At 45.9% G+C, this 22616-nt stretch overlaps 1 protein-coding gene across 7 annotated transcripts in view; it reads right to left on the reverse strand.

Moving 5' to 3' along the window:
* LOC138491156 (mucin-2-like) overlaps positions 1-22616 on the reverse strand; it is a 595603-nt gene that overhangs the window by 247754 nt on the left and 325233 nt on the right. For all 7 annotated transcript variants that reach the window (XM_069617519.1, XM_069617516.1, XM_069617520.1 and 4 more), the window contains exons 3-4: positions 9796-11961; positions 1892-2119 (exon numbers count right to left, since the gene is read on the reverse strand). In XM_069617519.1, coding sequence (XP_069473620.1) covers positions 1892-2119; positions 9796-11961 — 2394 coding nt within the window. The remainder of the gene's footprint in view (positions 1-1891; positions 2120-9795; positions 11962-22616) is intronic.

The raw sequence follows: 22616 nt of genomic DNA on the forward strand, positions 1-22616 counted from the left end.
ACATCCACACTCACCTTACACACCACAGTCCTGGCCAATGCACCCTAGAACCTGAGGCATGCGAATGCTCCCCTCTGAGCACAAATTCCTCTCTGCTCTCGTCATACGACACTTAGAAACAGACCTGCACGCAGAGCTCAGGGTACTTCCGGTCTGCACGCATTAACACAACAGCAAGGCTATCTTGCATCACCCCTCTTTCCCCACTAACTCTCCCCTTAGAGCCCCCTCTCTTTCAGATCTGCCAGAGCACCTGGAGACCATGCAAATGGCAATGGCACCTGTTACATATCCTAATCGCATAACACAACATAACATAACATATGATGGCAAATCATGGAATAATGAGCTCGTGATAGCAGTATATGATCAGAGTACCTGTGTATATGATGTCAATACCTGCCAATGTTGTGAGTCCCTTGGAGTATGATGGCAATACCTGCCATATTACTCCAATACCTGCGATATGCTAGTATGTGATCATAGTGTGGCCGTATGTGGCATATGATGGATAAACTGCCATGTTATATGTTTTCCTTTACCTGGAACGCATTGCCTACAGCACTAAGGGCTAACCTACCCTATACCAACTTCCGATGTAAGATAAAAAACTGGCTCTGGTCCAACGACAACTAATACGGCCATGATACTCCTGAAACCTAGTCCATGACTTTTCTGCGCTTACCCTTTTACCTTTTTGTATACTCCTTCAACACTGTAATATGTTAGCCTTTCATCTCCAATTGTTTGTATTGACATGTATGTACAGTATTGATATGCTTCTTATTCCCTGTATGCAACCCAAGCTTAAGTAATCTTGTACCCGCTGCGCCCAGCTACCCCTGGGTTTTTTGTGCGCATTATCAAATAATAAACATAAACATAAACATGTGATGGCAGTATCTGGCAAATGATAGGAGCAACTGATGATAGTACCTGGACATATGAGTGCAATACGCGATATGTAGTATCAGGAAGCCTTTTATCGCCTGTGCCATGGTGCCCATGTGTAACTGTTATTGTCTAACTCAGGTAAGATTGTTTCCCTGCAGAAACAAGCTATCCCAGTGCCAAAACCTGCTTATTGGACTATTATGCAAGCTGCACTCTGCCAACCCAGCCCAATCTTCTCCTGCAGCCCTTCCTCTGTTCCCCCCCCCCCCTGAGGCCCCGCTCCTTAAATCATCACATCTCCCTTCACCTGCCTTCGTGTGTCAGAACATCAAAAACCCTTGCTCCATTCTATGGCCAAAACTGCTGTCTTTGTCAATTCCTGTTCATACGTGCAGCAAGGACACGTGCACAGAGCTCTCGAGTTCCCCGTTGCCATGCATGAGGGGGCCGCCCAGTGCTGTATTTGCTTGGAATTCTGGGACCTGTATTTTTACTAAATTTCAAATTTAAAAGAAAATACTACAAGGTCCAGAATCCAAAGTGAAAAAACAGGATTGTATGGCCTTTTCAAGGATGGCCACAAAAAACTTGTGAGCTCTGCGTGTTTCAGAAATGCCAGCCGAAAACAGCACGAGTTTATTGGCCTGTTTTGCGAGATGTAAATACCATTTTGGTTCGTTTGTTTATTCAAAATGTAGCTGGCAAGGCATTTTCTTTGCAAAAAAACAAGCATTGACAAAACAAAAGTACCCCCTTCTACTTGTTTCTCTTTTGGGGGAAAATGGGCAACTTCATATGTTTTTGTTTCCCATCTTTAACTTGTAGCTCGTTCTCAAAATTAGATGGATGTGATTTCAAATTGTGTATGTATTGTTTTAGAGGTCCCGCTCCTAATTTGTTTTGTGACTGCCGCACGTGGGCCTGTTCTGCAAGGAGGCACCTACCCCAATGCATTCTCAAACCTTAATTGTGATGCTTCAAGCAGGTTGCTGCTTACCTTTGGTAGTTGTGTTAGCAGAATATTGAGTTGTGCTGCTCAGTCTTGTAGATGGTGCTCCTGTACTCCTACTTGTAGAGGGACTCTGTGTGCTTGTCTCAGAGTTGGCTGTGTTGTTCGATGTGCCATTGATTAGAGCTGAGACGGATGATGGCGTCGTCCCAGCCGTCGCCACAGGGGACAGCGGTGAAGTAGCGTTTCCCGCAGGAGTATTTGTCATTGCCTGGTCTAATCATTGAATTGGAGAGAAACATTAAAGAAATCAGAATAAGTTTAACATGGAAACCATAACAAGAATTGATCACTTCGTCCATCCCCAAGATGTGCCCCTCCACAGGAAGCCCACAGATAATACGTAAGCAGATGTGAAGTGATGTGGTTATTTGTGACGCGCAGATCTTCGAAAGGAGCAGAACACTGAGTCTAGGCGCAGATAATAACAAAGGAAGGAAAGAAAAAGTAAGGAAATCATAATATAGGATGAAAGTTTATTGGAAGAGATGGGTTTGTAGCTTTTTCCTGAATAATGGCAGCGAGTCAAGTTTCCGAAGATCAAGGGGCAGCGAGTTCCAAGTTGTGGGTTGTCGGTGTACAGATGTTTTGCCGACAGGTTTTTTTTTTCAATGAGGTTTTTTCAGAAATATTAATTGAAAAACTCATTGAAATATAACAGAGGGGTAAGGGGACAAAAAGGGCATGGTGGATAGGGATATGGATTCAATAATAGGTATGGGAGGCTTGTGGGGAATCCCCCCTACTAGAAACAAACATTTGATGAGATTTTCCGATTAAATATCATTGAAAAAAAACTGGCGGCAAAATAACATAGAACTGGGGTGCCATAGCCAATCAGAAGAGGGATTCATGGTTTCTAATCTCTGATTGGACTGGACGTAAACCTTCCTCCTTGTGGAAACCACACAACAAATAAGCGAACAATTGACACGATGCGCTGGGCTGACCCTGTTGGAAACCACCCTTCACCATTACAAACCGGGTCGGCCCACTGCAGAGGTGTATATCGCCATTGACACCTCAATAGTTTACACCAGGGTGCTAAGGGTGTTTACATTTAAAAACCAAGACTAAACGTACCTTGCTGTGTGGCGCTGCCTGGTCCTTTAGAAGTTTGTTTTATATGTTGATGACTGCAACGTCCTCAACAAGGATACAAACTTTCTGGAGGACAGCGCAGCGCCACAACTCAAGGTAAGTTTCATTTTTTCTTTTAGTTAGACGCCCTTAACACTTGTGTATGAACTACACGGCTGCTGAGAAGTGAGGTAAGGGGGTGGGGAAGGGGATGCTGGCCAGAAGCACTCAGGCATCTCAGAACATGGAATTATACCATAGAATTCACCCCATGTTCCGAGGCTGCTGATTGGCCAGCGTGCCCTTCCACGGTGCTAATAATAATTAATTCCTCTATTTGAATGACACTGAGGTTAGATTTGACCATCCCTTCATTAATGGGAATTTGGGCATGGGGACTGTCACCTTTCTATGGCAACAGAAATCAAGAGGAGGGGCTTATTCACCACGCACACTGAGTAGGAAGCATATGGGGGACTTAGCCCACCCTTCACTTTATTTTGCGGGGGAGCGAACGAGGGCAGGGATGACTTAATGGGCTTTCTTTCCTCCACTGCTGCCCCAGAGTCACAGCTAAACCGTCAAATGGCGCTATACAGCTTGGCAAGGCAGAGCGCCTATATGATCTGTAAGAAGGGAACAGAAGAGAGCAGGAGGGTGCTTCTTGAACTTTCCCCAGTGCAGGAAGGAAAAAACCAGAAGACAGGCCCTCTCTGTCTATGCGCCAAGACTCTGGAACCTCCTCCCCATCAGCATCTGACTTGCCCCCTCGCTGATTAGGATATGACAACTCGTTTTCGAGTAATATGAGAGCATCGGGCATTACTGGGTGAATACGCCTGGTACTTGTGGTTTTATGCTTTTTAAGGTTCCTATTTCTCATTTTCCACCCAATCCTGAGTCTCTTGCATGTTCTTTTAGGATTTTAGTGTTTACGTATCACTCTGCTTAATCTTAGGCCATTCTGAATTGACAGGCCCCTCCCTCCTTATCTACAATGTCTTCCTCCCTCAGACATTCCTAACAAAGTACAGGTTCCCTCCTCCACCGGGTAAGAGGGAGGTCAGGATCTCAGCCAAGACCCGGTGGGCCTGCCGGGGAAATGTTGTCCGTTGCAAGGTCATCTCTCACATCTCCATCAGCATTTGATAGGTGGAGACACTGGGCCTCATTATGACTATGGTCGTGGCTGTGCCCTTATTAAGAGCACGGCTGCCGCCGGTATTGATTTTTTACCAGGTCCCAGAAAAGGGCAATAACCGGGTCATGCCGACCTTGGTGGACCCGGTAATTGCCCTTTTCGGGGACCTGGTAAAAATTAATCCCCATTCCCATTTGAGCCCAACAGGGCTCAATGGGAATGGGGAGGATGCTAACAACGGGCCTGTTAATAACAGGCCCGTTGTTAGCATCCTTGGCTGCTCGCGGGACCAGCTAAGGATGCCTGGTTTTACCAGGCGTTCCTTAGTAGGTCCCGCAGCATTCCTCGTAATAGGGCAGTCCGTAATGAACGGTTCCGGTCCCGTACTGGCACCATTCATTACAGGACCGCCAGGGTCCTAATGAGTCTCTTCTGGACCTCAAGATCAGATTGGTCAACTTTTCTCTATTGAATAATCACCCTGTTTCTTTGCGGTCTTCGTCTCCTGACTTCTGGTGCACATCTCCTGTGATCATTCGTATTCACTGGGTTGATGTCAGATGACTCTTGTCTGCCAGGAGGCCTCTTATCATGCTCGCCTCACCTCGCCGTCCTTCTGGCATGTCTACTGAGAACAGTCTAGAAGCCGGCTGCCAGCAGGGATGCGATCTTCTCCGGAGGCATGCCCCAAGCTCTTGTTGGAGGCCAGCGCTGGTGCTTGGGGCCGCTACATTGGTTTTCTCTGAGCTCTTGGTGGTGCAACAGGCTTTCCTGTGGTCCTTTCATAGTGGTAACGGATGCTGGCATTTTTAGATACTTGTGTTCCAGTGCTTAAATTCCAAACTAACTTGGGGCGGCGTTTCCACAGCCAGTTGTTAGATCATTGGATTTGTCAATGACAGGCTGCTTCAGAAAGCATGGATTTGGGTTCGTCCTCCCTGTTCTCTTTGTTGTGTGTCGCCCCACCCATTTCCTTGTTTTGCCAAACACTCAGCCTACCACCTTTCCTGTACTTATTCCTGCTGTACTCATTTTATGAACCATGACTTCAGAGTCTTCCTAACCTTCTGCTTCACATGTCACTGCGCTCTCCCAAAGATTCTATATGCATTGTGCCGCAAAACTTGTCCGAAGCCCAAATTTGATACCCGCATTGTAATAACGTACCATCTTCCATCTTAAAGATTGGCCCGTTGGGTCCTGAAGCTGGCATTTCCCTATATCAAGGGCTGGGAGTTACTCGGGGAGAGTGTGGGATGGTAGGAAAGGCTATTGTACTAAGTGCTCCTGTACTTCAGCTGGTACAGCCGGCAAGATAGCTTAGCGGGTTGAGCACTCGCTGCTGCGATCTGAGCGTGTTCTGTAGGTTAAAATCCCGGCAAGGCCAACTCAGCATTTCATCCTTCCGAGGTCGATAAATGAGTAGCAATAGCGGTTGGGTGATATTGTATGTAAATATGTGCTCTGTAAAGCGCTTTGGATTAAGGCGTTATATAAATAACACACCATTATCATTTTCATTATCATTACTTCAGCCATCAGGAAATGCTAATCGCATGGGTCTGGCCAGACCAACCAGAGCGAAGGCAGAAGCTTCTAATTAGAAGATACAGTTACAATGTACTCCTATTCCAATGAGTTAAGAAGTGAGACCACATGGTTGGAGGATCTACATGACCAAAGGGTTGGCCGCAAGAGGGAAGGCGAAGCATTGCGCTCCCTGGTTGGGCTTGCCCTCAAGAGGAAAAGACTGTGACCCCTCTGCGCCGAACATCTAAGGAACTTCACCAGTGGAGAGTTTGTGCATTCACCAAGAGTGTATCTGGGAATTTAGTATTTTGTATTTATTTGGGGGACAGGGTTGGCGCTTCAGCCAGAAGCATTGTTGAGAGTACACGCAGGCAGTAGAAATAGTCCTTATTCTCGGTGCCCAGAGTTACAGAAAATATGTGGGCAGTGATAGATTGGAGGCTGGAGGGGTAAGGTGTGAAGACATGAAAAGCGGGTAACTGGCAACAGACTGGCACACCTAAATATATCATGTCAACAGTTACATAATTACATATTTATATCAGATTTAGAGCGGGAGGAAGGCTATGGGAAAGGGCAATGGTGGAGTGGCAGGCTCACCATCTCCGGTTAGCAGGTGGAACTTCAGCCTGGCCTTGAATGCATCTAAGGTTTGGACTACCTTGATGTTGGGTGGGAGAGAATTCCAGTGGCAAGAAGCCAGTCAGGCGAAGGAGGGAAAGCAAGCAGCAGCACAATGGTTGCTTGGTTGAGGGCTTGAGAACAGAGGGCACAAGCAGAAAAGAAGTGAACAATGTATTCACCCGGGCCTGGGGGGCTAGGCCATGAATACACTGAAAACAAGTACCCTAAGCTTGAACTGATAGTAATTCTATAAGAAGAGCCGCCGGGGCAGGTGATGTTAGGCGGAGGTGGGAGAAGAGTTAGGTAGGGGGTAAAGGGTGCATGGGGTAAAGTTGAGGGAAGCACAAGATTAGAGAGGAAGAGCCATGAGTAGGCTAGAGGAGTAGTCCAGTCTACTGGCGACCAGGGTGGAGATGGATATTTGGCAGAATGGTGGGTGATGAGTGGGTGGATTGTCATGATGTCTGCAAGGTTGATCCTGGTCACAGCTGCAGTGGCAGAGACCAAATTATGTAGTTTGAGTTTGCTGTGGAAAATAACCCCAACACTCCAGCACTAGCTAATGGTATGACAAGGTCAGGAGGTAAGGAGATAGGCGATGGCAGACTGAAGTTGGCATTGTGGGCAGAGAGAAAGATTACTTAATTTTTTATGCGTTTAGCATCCAACGCCATACACCAGCCAATGTCGGACGGCAGAGCGCTTTCCGCTTCTCCGCCCCTCCCATGCACTTTCCCCTTTTCCCTCTCCCATGCACTAGCGCCTTCTCAATGTCACCGGGCCTAGTGAGATTGTTGTTTCTGTTCTCCCCTGTGCCCCTCCCTTGCCTCATCGCGCTCTGAAACACTTGTGTACGAGCGTGATACAAATACAATATCAATATCAAGAGAGGCAGCCGGTGAGGCACTCAGAGAAGTCGTGGGCAAAGGAGAGAAATGAGAAGAAGATTTCACCAAAGAAGTGGTATGGGAAACCAAAGGATGAGAGGGTGCGTTTACAGAGTAAAGAGGAGTGGGGCAAGGACTGATTCTTGTGGGATTCCCCTCTCCCCCCCAGGAGTGTAGTGAAGGAGAAGGTGCTAGATGTCCAGGGCAAGGAGAAGTCAGAAATATAGGAGGCTGGCTATCCATTTAAGAACAGTACTGTTAGGGTAAGCAGCGGATGCTGGTGTGATGAGGATGGCTTGTAGCAGGCTTGGAAGATGCCCGCTGATAGAGCGAGGTTACAAAGAAAGAAGCGAATGGGTTGGCTCAGCCAAGGATGAGTGTCACCTCAGCAGGGCAGGGGCAGGAGAAGTGTGATGTCGGAGTGAAGGTGGAGGTGGGTGGGGGGCTGGATAGAAGATGTAGGGGAGGTAGAAGGGTGGTCCAGCGTCTTTGGCACTTTAGAGGAGTGGTAAGCAGCAATGTCATGAGAAGAGGGGGAGGAGAATGCAGAGCCAAGTTTGGAGGGTAATCATAACCTAGGGTGCCATCCGTGAGGGCAAAGTGAGAGTGTTGGTTGGCAGCAAGGACGGCAGAGGAGCCGGTTGCACCATTGGCACAAGTGAACGTGCATGGCTAGCCTCAGCTGTGGGATGACCTCGAAGATCCATGGGTGAGGGTGAGAGGCAGTGAAAGAGCAGGTGGTTACATTCAATGGGTGCAACCAGAGCTACGTGGGGGAGAATTCAATTATGGAGGGAGGTCCCGGCTGAGTGAAGTTATGGAGCTATGGAGTCAGGTTTGACTTTTCTTTTAGGGGAGGGGGAAGAATAAGTGGAGAGGAGATGGAAATGGTGAGGTGGGTGAGTGAGTGGTCAGAGAGCGAGATCTCAGCAGAGGAGAAAAGTGAGGACGACAGGAGGGTGAGGTCTAGCAAGTTGCTGTGTTTTTGGGTAAGAAGGTTTTCTATGTTGGCCAAAGAGGGGTCAGAAAGCGATGGGGTAAGCTGTAGTCGATGGGCCGCAATCATGTTAGTCAGGTTGAGGTCCCCCATGATGACACCGGGGACCTCAGCAGGGAGCGTTTGAACCAGTAGGTCAAGATCAGAAAAGAAGAGACTGGGGATGCCGGGTGCCAGTAGATGAGTACGATGAAAAGAGCGGGAGAGTGAAAAGCTGGAGAGAAGTGTGCTCAAAACAAGAGGGAGTAAAGAGAGAGGGGGAAAGAGGTGCTTCGGAATGTCCTTGCTAATCTACAGACCAACACCAGCAGCTTTCTTGGTGAGTCGAGTGGAGTGGGAGAGGGCTGCAGAGTGTGCACAGAGGGCAGCCAGGCAGTGTCAAAAGAAGAATTCCCCTTTCTGTGGGGTCCATTACGGAGAGCTTGGGGTGATGAGAGTCGAAACGGTCAGTGAGATAGGACATTTTTATCTTGAAGAGATTGGGAGTTCCAGAGGTCCAGAGAGGGTTCAGTAGGAGAGCAGATGGGTGTGGAGTGAGGCAGTGTGTCCATTCTGGGCGACGAGCGAGGTAGATGGGGTTGGAATCAGCAGGGTGTAAGTGAGAGGAAAATCCTAGTGCCATTTGGGAAATGTGTGGACGGTGGGGATGGAAGATAGGAAAGTGGAGAGACGGGGAGTGACAGTGACGGGACGGTGTGTGGCAGCGTGTGAAGTACCCATGAGAGAAGAAGGGAGAGAGCAGTCAGGAGAAGGAGTGCACTAATTAGACACATGATGGATAGAGATGCAAGCAAGTGAGAGGAACAATGTAGGTGTGACCATGGGGGTGTAGAGGGGCGATGTTTGACCGGTAATATGTGGGAAGCACAGCAAGGCTAAACAGATACCATCCTTAACCGTGACTACCCTATGCCATAGGAAGGTTAGTGCAAAGAATACCTAAGAGTGAGGAGGATGTGAGAATGCAGAGTGATCATGTGCTCTCTCTGGGCCAATCAGGGTCATGCGGGCCCAGCTGGTCTGGCTGACACCTGACTTCAGTGAGAGCTGAGGGCACTTAGGGAGCAACCAGTTCACCTGATGGGGGTCAGAATGGGCCCACATCACACCTCTGACTAAATACCCAGTGATGTTCAAACGAGTTTCTCAGCCCACTCGGCACAGCATGAAGTGGAGTAATGCCCAGCGGTGGACGCCTCTGATTCGCGGCAATCAGCTGCTCCTTTGGAGCCAATCATGCTCGGGCGGGCACACTAACATTCCTTCCCATGGACATGAGTGGACTACACTTCTGGCTGGGCAATGGCGCTATACAGGCCTGTCTTAGCAGGGGTATTATATTCCTTTCAGAGTTCCAGTGTCTAGACAATGGAAAGTGTGGCGGAGAGTGTCCGGCAGCTATCAGACCAGTCTCGTGGCATGCAGCCCACATGTTCTCTTTTCTCTTATTCCTTTATCTGTTTTACTCTAGTAATGCGAAGAGTCCTCTCAACATATTTCTATGGAGTTCGCCGCCATTTGAGCACTTGACCCCTGCCCTTTTTTGGATGAAACCTGCATTATAAGCCAGGGTGGCTGTCGATTGTTGTTACTAAGATGTGTGAGGTTGCAGACAGAAGAAGTCATCACATACCTACAAGCGATGGTCCAGGTGGAGTCGCGCTGTTTGCCGGAGTATTGCCACTCAGCAATTGGTTAGTCATCGCAGCTGCTGCGGAAGACAGAGTGCTGTTGCTTGAAGTGCAGTTCACTGCCTTTGAGGTGCTGTCAGCGATGGCGCCCTCCAGGGTGGTTCTCACTTGGGCTGATAAAGAAGGCAACCTAGGATAATATACACTGCTTGCTGGCACCGAAGATCCTGCCGATGTATTGGATGTGGAGGTTGATATGGATGAGGTTGAGGTTGGTACACTGGATGCATTGAGTGCAGTTGGGGATGCCCCCAATGCTCCATTCGGGTTGTACGTCACTGGAGATGATGCTGATGTACTTGTGATGTTAGATGTATTTGATAACAGCACACCAGTTGTGACTACTGCGGTATTAGGAGGTTGCATTGTTCCATTTATTGATGGTGCTGCTAGTTTGGTAGCATTTATTGGAGACGTAAGGGTCATATTTGTGATCAGATTTGGGGTCATCGCAGTTTGCGCTATTACATTTGGGGTAGTTGTACCTGCAGACATGACCAATGGTGTTGTGGTGTTAGAGATATTTGAAGTTTTTCCTATTGTGGAAACTGCTGTGAAAATGGGAAGTTGTGCTGTGGCATTTGTGCTAGACACAGCTGATGATTGCCCTGCTGCATTAGTGGTGTACGTTGTGTTTGATGTTGCATTTGTGATAATGCTTGATGTAGTGAGGGTTTGGGAGGTTGTAATTGAAACATTTTGCGATGGTGCATTTGTGTTGTTTGCGGGTACAGTTGGTTTTGTTACTGGTGTGACAGCAATGGCCAGAGAAGTCGTCAATAAAGATGTGTTGAGTGGACTTACAGGTGTCACAAGGACGTTGGTTGAGGTCAGCATTTGTGGAGGTGTTGTTGTGCTGGCTGTGGTTGAAGATGGAGGTGCTGTCATTAATGGGCCAGGAGGCGTGGCAGTTGTGGCACTAGTTGGTGGAAACAAAGGCATCCCTGTATTAGTTTGTGTAATTAGAGATGCACTTGTAGAGGTGGGTTTGGGTGTTGCTGGAGATGTGCTTGCGCTGTTGCTAGTAGGGTTTAGGAATGTGCTATTTATGGGTGTGATTGATATTGTTGTGGTTATATTAGGTGTACTTGCATATGTCTGGGTGGTGTTGCTTGTTGTAGCTGCAGAGATTCCTGTGAGGGTGGTGGCGACTGTTGAGTTTGGGCTGGGTGTTTCTTGGAATGAAGTTAGTGTGTTAATGGGTGTAGTTTTAAGTGCTATTGGGCTTGAGATAGGAGGGGAGGAGGTTAGATTGACGGTTCCCAATGATGCTAAAGAGGATGTTGTTATTGTGGTGTTGGTTGTTTGAAACGTTTTGTTTGAATTTGCTGCATCTGTAGGTGGTTTACTAGTGATGGTGCTTGGAGTAAATATAGACGTGTTATTTATGGTGCTAAGAATGTCTGAAGATGTTTGGTTGGTTATAATTTGAGGTGCCACTGGAGAAGTGTAAAGAGTAGTTGAAGATGATATTGTTGAGTTGTTAAGGTTAAGCGAATATACTGTTGGCGTGGTTGTATTGGTGTTTGATACAGGAGTGGGCATGGCTGTGGTTGAGTTTAATGAAACAGTAGATGGTGTCTTTGTGGCAGTATTTGCTGTGAATTGGGATTCTGTTGTGGTGGTGTTGGGGGTACTTGATGTTGCCGTAGGACTGGCTGCTGCTAAGGATACTGTGGTGGCATTTGACATAGTGTTAGATGTATTGGGCATGAGCACAGCAGGAGATGATGTTGCAATCACGTTGGGTATGGATGGAGATACTGTGGTGTTGCCTGCAATAGTTGGGGTAACCGTGGAAGTAGGTGGCATGGTTGGAGTTGTAAGAGTGGTATTTGGTAGCGGTGGAGATGATGTGGTGGCACTGAAAGTGGTACTAGATGTGGTTCCGGAAGCGGTAGTCTTGGATGTTAAGGGTTCGGTGGTTCCAGCTGATGAAACTGCAGCTACTTTGAGGGTGCTAGACTCAGTAGGAGCTGCTACTGTAGTTTGGAGTGCACTAGAAGGAGTCGTTGCAGTTGTCGTGGGTGTTGTTGAAGATGTTGTCATCGGCGTGGTGGTGTTAGTGATTGTTGTAGTTGTTATGGTTGTTGGTATTATCGGCCCCCCTGAAAAATGTAAAAAAAAAAGATAAACACTGCGCTTAGAGGTATAATTTGTCCCAGTGAGAAAGCACGGTCAATACAGTCAACATCTGTGCTTCCCGCCAATAAAGAGGGAGTAGGTTTTAACTTTGACTATCTTTGCAAATCAAAGAATTGATGTTTGTTTTTGTACCACAATGCATAATTAAGACATCTGATGTTAAGGTATCTAAAACACAAAAATCGATTGCAAAAACATTAAAATAACAATGAAGCATGCATGCATAGTGGCCTACTATGCAATACCTGGCATGTAAAGAAATTATTTGCTTAACCTCATATTCGTATAATTGAAAATACAATATAATTCTAACAAAATTACACAAAAAAGTAGGCACTCAGATTATCATTTCTAAAAGAAATAAACAATATTTTGATAGAAAGAAAAAGAGATAATAAATACAAGCATTCCTTTTCCAAAGAGACCACTTTAGTCTTTGGGAGAACAGCACTAGCACGAATAGTTCATTGATAAAAAGAGGAGAAACGGCATCTCATGGGAAAACACACCGGTAGGCCCGAAATTCCTCCCAAAAACCTTTCACCACAGAAAACTATTAAACTCCCTTCCCACCCAAACTCTGATACATTATACAACTTTATATTTTGAACTCTGCCACCTACTGATTCTAAAACATCATGATTTGAACATTCTCCTGGTGCACTCTTAATTGTAATTCACTAGTTTGACCGGTCCCCTATTCATTAATATGAGTACATGCTAAAAACTAAAAACAAGACAACAGTGAGAGTTCAACAATGGAGAAAAAAAGAGCTAATTCTGAAAATCATGATGTAGCGTTTAGTGAGTACCAACTAAGAAATTTGATTGCCTAGCGACTGCACAGATTCCTTCAAATTTACCCAAGAGACTTCAAAGGCACATCCGAGCACTTGGGCTAGTCCCTAGACCAACCCAGTCAAGTTTAAGCCCCTGGAAACAGCAAAGAATTAGTTGAAAGCATCAGGGGCTTGTGGTTTCAATGTATGGGACACTTGGCACAGTTTCCACTTGGCGTCATCACCACTTGCCATTATCTCCTTTCACCAGACACCTCGTCATGCCCAGATGCAGATGAGGGCAGCTGGCCGGAAAATCAGGAGGTTCTCAACAACCTGCAAACAGATTTCTGCTTCTACCTGAGATGCCTGCAACTTACATATACAAGGGTACCCCAAGTGGAGGCCAAGGATTAGTTGTTTGGGGAAGCACCTATGACCTCAAATTTGGGAAGTCTTTACAAAGTAATCTGTAGGGTATTAAAGAAACTGATCCATGAAGTAAGTTGCGGATCATGATGAAAACACCCAGGAGACAATGTCATAAGATGACAGACACAAAGTGGTGAAGTGTTGTTATAAGGTTAGAAGGTACAGGAAACAACATACACCTGCCAGTCCAGTGGAAGACCCAATGCTAAGTTCTGGTTAACTGGTATAGGGTACATTTGCAAACTGTAGGTATCATGTCTGGTTTTCACCTCAAATTGTCTAAAAATACAGAAACATTGTTTTCTTAATCAATACTAAGAAAGGTATCTCCTAACCCCCCAGAAAGCATGGAGGAAAACAAAACTGAAAGGCGATGGAGGGGAGGTGGTATTGATATGAGCAACCTCCCTCCCGCCCCAAACCATTGTTTTGCAGCCTACACAAGAGAAACAAAACACAAAACCCAAATCAGAATGAGACTGGGGTCCCATCCCAAAAGGTACAGACCAGCCTGAACTGCTTGATCACATCCTTTTTGCACAAAAATAGGAGGAAACACAGACAGGTTTGGCCTTGTTGGGCCTCAAAACCCTGTGGTGTGGCTTGGGACTCTAGGCGCAGAAAGTTTGGTATCTAAACCTTGGCCCATTCCATCATCACTTGGAAGAGAAGTGAAGTTAGCAATGATCCTTTGGGGCAAACCCCTTAGGCCTACATGGAGGACAAAGGTAGAGCGATTATTACCACTGACTTTCATCAGACAGCAGATAACGACCACAGAGCTTGTTCCTGAAGAAGTCTTATAGGTTCCAGCCAAATGCTCTTGGAGTCTGAACACGTATTTGAGTTAACCCGTTGAAGGCTTGAAATTGAAAGTGGAACCCGTAAAATGAAGGGCATCTACGGCACTATTGGCGTCTGTGATATCATTGGGTACATTCAGGCTTTGGGGGCTACCCCATCACAAGCTGGCTATTTTATCCGCCATCAACACACTTTTATGCAGTGGACTGTCACTGGTTGGTTCTTTTTGCATTGATGATAGTACAGCAGGAAACCAACAGCAGGCTAAACCCTTGTTGCTGTGCTTGATCTGCAGTTCGCAGGTTCAAATCCCGGCTTGGCCAACTCAGGCTTTCATCCTTCCAATGTCGATAAATGAGTACCAATTTTGATTGGGTAATAATAGTAATGTATGTAAATATGTCCTATTTAAAGCACGTTAGATTAAAGGGCAATGTAAAAAACGAATTATTATTATGTTGGCCTTTTTTCAGATGACTTCACGTTAACACTTTATGTCAACATTAGCCTTTGGGATTTGGTGTGCCAGGCAAAAGTGTACATGTGGGCATACTGGGCACAGGGTGAACCACGTTGAATGCTTTTTTTGGCAAAGCTGGGGAAACATTTTCCAACTTTGGGCTGTCTCGGGAGTATAGCACAGGGGCAATGTGCTCGCCTTGGAAGCAAGACGACACAAAGCAAAACAAGTTTGATCCCCGGGTCCACGCTTAGAAACCTCTTGGTATTAAGTTTGTTAGAAATAACAATCATATCAAATCATAGATGTGATCTAGTAAAGTGTGGGTTTGTGTTCATCTTCGCTGTTTATGTGTACTGGAACTCTTTGTGGGCTTGTGGATTTATTTCACACGACCTGAAGGAGTTTTCAAGGCCCATAGAGACCCAGAGTCCCATTCCCCAGGTCAGTGGGTCTGTTTTTGGGGGAGTATCACACTCGGTAAGAGATCTGCTTAAGGCCCATATTAATATCGTGGCCTTCACTTGGACACTTCAGTTATTGAACCGAGCCATTGATACACTGGTCGCAAGTTACAAGTTGACCTTTTTGCATCAATGGGATTTTTGTTGATATCAACTTCCATTGTAAGACTATACTGCAATCTGTTTACAGTATGGCTTTTTTGCCATCATAGTTTGTATTAAAAAAGTGCTAAAGTGCCTTTGGTGTCTATTTTTGTTCTGAATTACATACTGGATATATGGGGCCTCATTACGACCCAGGCGGTAAGTTACCGCCTGGGCCGTGACTTTACCACCATGGCGTAAACTACGTTTACGCCATGGTGGTTGGCGGACTTACCGCCCCATTCCGACCTAGGCGGGGCGGTAAGTCCCCAATCCCCATTTACCCTTCCCCATTCCCATTTTTGCCCCATAGGGCATAATGGGAGTGGGGAAGGCGTTAATTACGCCACCGTAAATTACGGTGGCGTAATTAACTCCATGGTCCCTTAGCGCCATGGATTTTAACACCTGCTAAAAGCAGGTGTTAAAAGCACCATGGCGCTAGGGGACCTCGTACTCAGGCGGTAAGGGTCGGCGCTCTTAACGCTGCCGTTAACCCCTTACCGCCTGAGTTGTAATGAGGCCCATGGACTCCCGCCCGATCCTGCACTTCATTGGTACGCAACGTCCTTACACTAACATGAAAATGTATATAACTGAAAGTCATTCTGGCAGCAAAGAGGTGGGCAATGAACTTATGTATTTCCTCCATGGTATGGAGGGGGCAGGTCCGTCCTAGCCCCCACTATATTTACCAGTTTCATTATTGACATGACTCAGTATATGCAGCTTCCCTGAGTAATATGAGGGGCTCCCTTTTGTCTCCATCAAAACCTTGACAGGTGGGCAGGCCCCATTTCCCACACCTAGTCCCTCCCCCTTTTGATATTGATTTGACATAAGTAAATATATATTTTACATCAAAATGATACAAAAACTTTTGATATCAAATTGTTTTGATAGTATTTGAGATTGATTTGATATAAAGTGAATATACATTTTATATAAAAATGATGTTAGACATGTTTGATATTGCTTTGATATAAATGTATATAAATTGTTGGAGCAGCCACAGCTCGTTGTGCCTGGGCGACCATCCGAGGGCGAAGTGAAGGACTGTGAACCTAGTGCTTTGCACAGTGATGTGGCAATGACGCCGGAGAGTGACCCCACCCCCACGGGGCTTAAGGAAAACAGGAATTTGTGTGCTGGAGTGAGGAGCGCAGAGCTGTAGCAGAGACTGTCAATATGTATTGTGTTTGCTGTTCAAATCAACTTGAAAGCCTGGGGGCTTGAGCTAATGACCTACGTAAGGACTGTATTTCGCTAATGGAGATCGATAGCCAATGTTATTATTTATTGTGCTTGCTGTTTAAACTGAATTAAAAACCTGGGGGATTGGAATAACAGTTTTTGTAAGGAATGTATCTTGTTAATGGAGACCAAGAGTATTAAGGATGATGCGGCCACACCGGCTCTCCCCTGGACTGATATCAGGGCTACCCATGGGTTCATGGCCATAGTGGTAGGGGTGTTGGGGGTGTTTAAAACAACATTTTACAGATGGCGTTCTAAAAATGTATATTTTTGAAACAAAAATGTATATGCAAATCAATATTAAACAATTATATTTTTAATATAAAAAGATATATAGAAATTAATTTAAAATTACTATTATTTAATCTATCAATTTTTTTAATGTTTAATTAATACAAAAATGCATATAAATTTGGCACACAATTTGATATCACTTTTTTTATATCATAAAGTTTAATGGTGAGGGTTGACACTATATCAACTTGGTTTAAGATCTCCATGTTAAAATTCCTTTGCAATTTATTAAGGAACAAGCATTGACAAAGCCAATGGTTTTATGTAAAAGTTTCATCATTCTGTACAAAAACAAAACATGCATTGTCCAAAACCAATGGTTTTATGTAAAACTTTCACTCTTCATTTAAAAAGAAAACACGCATTGTCCAAAGCCAGCAGTTTTGGGTCTTTTTGATTAGGTCTGTGAGCCACACTTTGCATATAAAGGAAATTCACAGAGAGTTATTTGTGGGGTGCTGTGCCAGCCTCTATTTACACTCTATATAAAATGTATATCCAAGTTTCATGTTACTAGGTGATGGCGCTAACTCTCTAGCCTATGTCATTGAAATTATAAAATCATGATGTCATCTATAATATATGTAGAATGTATATCCAGTTCATATAACATTGATATACATTTGATATCAAATGATATAACAAAAATTGATATCCGTTTTTTTTGCCAACTTTATATACAAAAAATGTTAATTGTGCATCAATGAAATATTAATTTTTATATATTTTTTTTATAAAAAAGATACATTTTTGTATTGATTTTATATAACTCTTCATATTAAAACACATTTAATTTTAATATCACTTTTTATATTAAAATATACATTTTTATATTAATTTTATATACATATTTATAATATAATTTTTTTTAGAGCACTATCTGTAAAAGTATTGTTTTAAAATCCCCCCACCACCACTATGCCCATGAACCTATAATAGCCCTGATATCAGTGCAGGGGCACTCTCCGGCCTCATCTCCGCATCACTCTGCAAAGCCCTAGGTTCACCGCCCTTGTCTTCAGAGTTCACTTCGCCCTCGGAGGGTCGCCCAGGCACCACGAGCTGTGGCTGCTCCAACAATGTATATACATTTTATATCAAAGTGATAGCAAACATATTTGACATCATTTTGATATAACATTTATATTCACTTTATATCATATCGATCGTAAATACTATCAGCACATTTGGATATAAAATGTATACCCAATTTATATTAATGAATATACAGTTTATATCAAATAAATATCAACATTTTTTATATTATTTTTATTAAAATGTATATCCACTTATATCAAATTAATATCAAAAGGGGGAGGGACTAGGAATGGGGAAAGGGGCGTGCCCACCTGTAAAAATGTTGATTGAGACAAAAGGGATCCCCTTATACTACTTCCTGGTCTGGCCTTCCATACCTTGGTGTTCATTCTGTGGCGTTACTTCTCTTTGGAGACAGCATGGTCGCAAGAGCCAAGAAGAACATTTTTCTGGCTGACCTGCTACATAATTCTGAGCATTAATTTTGGATGAGTGTCCAACCACTCTTGTTTCATAATTTTAGGTCATAGCTCCAGGTCAATGGAAAACAACTAAGACAGTGAAAGTTTCTTGTGGCAGGGACTTCAGGTTGTTTGACTCCCTAGTTACTGCAGGGACTATAGGTTATTTGACTTCCTAGTTACTGCAGGGACTTCAGGTTGTTTGACTCCCTAGTTACTGCAGGGACTCCAGGTTGTTCGACTTCCTAGTTACTGCAGGGTCAACAGGTTATTCGACGCCCTAGTTACTGCAGGGACTCCATGTTGTTTGACTCCCTAGTTACTGCAGGGACTCCAGGTTATTCGAATCCCTAGTTACTGCAGGGACTGCAGGTTGTTTGACTCCCTAGTTACTGCTGGGACCCTAGGTTGTTCGACTCCCTAGTTACTGCAGGTACTGAAGGTTGTTTGACTCCCTAGTTAATGCAGGGACTGCAGGTTGTTCGACTGCCTAGTTACTGCAGGGTCACCAGGTTATTCAACTCCCTAGATATTGCAGGAACTCCAGGTTGTTCTACTCCCTAGTTACTGCAGGGACTCCAGGTTATTTGACTCCCTAGTTACTGCAGGGACTGCAGGTTGTTTGACTCCCTAGTTACTGCTGGGACTCTAGGTTATTCGAATCCCTAGTTACTGCAGGGACTGAAGGTTGTTTGACTCCCTAGTTAATGTAGGGACTGCAGGTTGTTCGACTCCCTAGTTACTGCAGGGTCACCAGGTTATTCGAATCCCTAGTTAGGGCAGGGACTCCAGGTTGTTCTACTCTCTAGTTACTGCAGGGACTCCAGGTTATTCGACTCCCTAGTTACTGCAGGGACTGCAGGTTGTTTGACTCCCTAGTTACTGCTGGGACTCTAGGTTATTTGACTCCCTAGTTACTGCAGGGACTTCAGGTTGTTTGACTCCCTAGTCAATGCAGGGACTACAGGTTGTTTGACTCCCTAGTTACTGCAGGGCACCAGGTTATTTGACTCCCTAGTTACTGCAGGGACTTCAGGTTGTTCTACTCCCTAGTTACTGCAGAGACTGCAGGTTGTTCGACTCCCTAGTTACTGCAGGGACTGCAGGTTGTTTGACTCCCTAGTTACTGCTGGGACTCTAGGTTATTCGACTCCCTAGTTACTGCAGGGACTGCAGGTTGGTTGACTCCCTAGTTGTGGGGCTGCAGGTTGTTCAACTCCCTAGTTACTGCAGGGTCACCAGGTTATTCGACTCCCTAGTTACTGCAGGGACTCCAGGTTGTTTGACTCCCTAGCTACTGCAGGGACTCCAGGTTGTTCAACTCCCTAGTTACTGCAGGGACTGCAGGTTGTTTGACTCCCTAGTTACTGCAGGGACTCCAGGTTGTTCGACTCCCTAGTAACTGCAGGGACTGCAGGTTGTTTGACTCCCTAGTTACCGCTGGGACTCTAGGTTATTCGACTCCCTAGTTACTGCAGGGACTACAGGTTGTTTGACTCCCTAGTTAATGCAGGGACTGCAGGTTGTTTGACTCCCTAGTTACTGCAGGGTCACCAGGTTATTCGACTCCCTAGTTACTGCAGATTGTTTGACTCCCTAGTTACTGCAGGGACTTTAGGTTATTCGACTCCCTAGTAACTGCAGGGTCACCAGGTTACTCGACTCCCTAGTTACTGCAGGGACTCCAGGTTGTTCGACTTCCTAGTTACTGCAGGGACTGCAGGTTGGTTGACTCCCTAGTTACTGCAGGGACTGCAGGTTGTTCAACTCCCTAGTTACTGCAGGGTCACCAGGTTATTCGACTCCCTAGTTACTACAGGGACTCCAGGTTGTTTGACTCCCTAGTTCCTGCAGGGACTCCAGGTTGTTCAACTCCCTAGTTACTGCAGGGACTGCAGGTTGTTTGACTCCCTAGTTACTGCAGGGACTCCAGGTTGTTCGACTCCCTAGTTACAGCAGGGACTGCAAGTTGCTTGACTCCCTAGTTACTGCTGGGATTCTAGGTTATACGACTCCCTAGTTACTGCCGGGACTACAGGTTGTTTGACTCCCTAGTTAATGCAGGGACTGCAGGTTGTTCGACTCCCTAGTTACTGCAGGGTCACCAGGTTATTCGACTCCCTAGTTACTGCAGGTTGTTTGACTCCCTAGTTACTGCAGGGACTTTAGGTTATTCGACTCCCTAGTTACTGCAGGGACTCCAGGTTGTTCAACTTCCTAGTTACTGCAGGGTCACCAGGTTATTCGACTCCCTAGTTACTGCAGGGACTCCAGGTGGTTCAACTCCCTAGTTACTACAGGGACTGCAGGTTGTTTGACTCCCTAGTTACTGCTTGGACTCTAGGTTATTCGACTCCCTAGTTACAGCATGGACTGCAGGTTGTTTGACTCCCTAGTTAATGCAGGGACTGCAGGTTGTTCAACTCCCTATTTACTGCAGGGTCACCAGGTTTTTGACTCCCTGGTTACTGCAGGGACTCCAGGTTGTTCTACTCCCTAGTTACGGCAGGGACTCCAGGTTGTTCGGCTCCCTAGTTACTGCAGGACTGCAGGTTTTTTGACTCCCTAGTTACTGCAGGGTCACCAGGGTATTCGACTCTCTAGTCACTGCAGGCACTCCAGGTTGTTCTACTCCCTAGTTACTGCAGGGACTCCAGGTTGTGCGACTCCCTAGTTACTGCAGAGACTGCAGGTTGTTTGACTCCCTAGTTACTGCAAGGACTCCAGGTTGTTCGACTCCCTAGTTACTGCATGGTCACCAGGTTATTCGACTTCCTAGTTACTGCAGGGACTCCAGGTTGTGTGACTCCCTAGTTACTGCAGGGACTGCAGGTTGTTTTACTGCCTAGTTACTGCAGGGTCACCAGGTTATTCGACTCCCTAGTTACTGCAGGGACTCCAGGTTGTTCTACTCTCTAATTACTGCAGGGACTCCGGGTTATTCGACTCCCTAGTTACTGCAGGGACTGCAGGTTGTTTGACTCCCTAGTTACTGCTGGGACTCTGGGCTATTCGACTCCCTAGTTACTACAGGGACTTCAGGTTGTTTGACTCCCTAGTTAATGCAGGGACTGCAGGTTGTTCGACTCCCTAGTTACTGCAGGGCACCAGGTTATTTGACTCCCTAGTTACTGCAGGGACTTCAGGTTGTTCTACTCCCTAGTTACTGCAGAGACTCCAGGTTGTTCGACTCCCTAGTTACTGCAAGGACTGCATGTTGTTTGACTCCCTAGTTACTGCTGGGACTCTAGGTTATTCGACTCCCTAGTTACTGCAGGGACTGCAGGTTGGTTGACTCCCTAGTTACTGCAGGGACTGCAGGTTGTTCAACTCCCTAGTTACTGCAGGGTCACCAGGTTATTCGACTCCTAGTTACTGCAGGGACTCCAGGTTGTTTTACTCCCTAGCTACTGCAGGGACTCCAGGTTGTTCAACTCCCTAGTTACTGCAGGGACTGCAGGTTGTTTGACTCCCTGGTTACTGCAGGGACTCCAGGTTGTTTGACTCCCTAGTTACCGCTGGGACTCTAGGTTATTCGACTCCCTAGTTACTGCAGGGACTGCAGGTTGTTTGACTCCCTAGTTAATGCAGGGACTGCAGGCTGTTTGACTCCCTAGTTACTGCAGGGACTAGTTACTGCAGGGTGACCAGGTTATTCGACTCCCTAGTTACTGCAGGTTGTTTGACTCCCTAGTTACTTCAGGGACTCTAGGTTATTCGTCTCCCTAGTTACTGCAGGGTCACCACGTTATTCGACTCCCTAGTTACTGCTGGGACTCCAGGTTGTTTGACTTCCTAGTTACTGCAGGGACTGCAGGTTGGTTGACTCCCTAGTTACTGCAGGGGCTGCAGGTTGTTCAACTCCCTAGTTACTGCAGGGTCACCAGGTTATTCGACTCCCTAGTTACTGCAGGGACTCCAGGTTGTTTGACCCCCTAGTTACTGCAGGGACTCCAGGTTGTTCAACTCCCTAGTTACTGCAGGGACTGCAGGTTGTTCAACTCCCTAGTTACTGCAGGGACTGCAGGTTGTTCAACTCCTTAGTTACTGCAGGGACTGCAGGTTGTTTGACTCCCTAGTTACTGCTGGGACTCTAGGTTATTCGACTCCCTAGTTACTGCAGGGACTACAGGTTGTTTGACTCCCTAGTTAATGCAGGGACTGCAGGTTGTTCGACTCCCTAGTTACTGCAGGGTCACCAGGTTATTCGACTCCCTAGTTACTGCAGGTTGTTTGACTCCCTAGTTACTGCAGGGACTCTAGGTTATTCGACTCCCTAGTTACTGCAGGGTCACCAGGTTATTCGCCTCCCTAGTTACTGCAGGGACTATAGGTTATTCGACTTCCTAGTTACTACAGGGACTCTAGGTTGTTTTACTCCCTAGTTACTGCAGGGACTCCAGGTGGCTTGACTGCCTAGTTACTGCAGAGACTGCAGGTTGTTTGACTCCCTAGTTACTGCTGGGACTCTAGGTTATTCGACTC

The sequence above is a fragment of the Ambystoma mexicanum genome, chromosome 10 (genome assembly GCF_040938575.1).
Source record: "Ambystoma mexicanum isolate Mex_15411 chromosome 10, UKY_AmexF1_1, whole genome shotgun sequence".
Classification (NCBI taxonomy): domain Eukaryota; kingdom Metazoa; phylum Chordata; class Amphibia; order Caudata; family Ambystomatidae; genus Ambystoma; species Ambystoma mexicanum.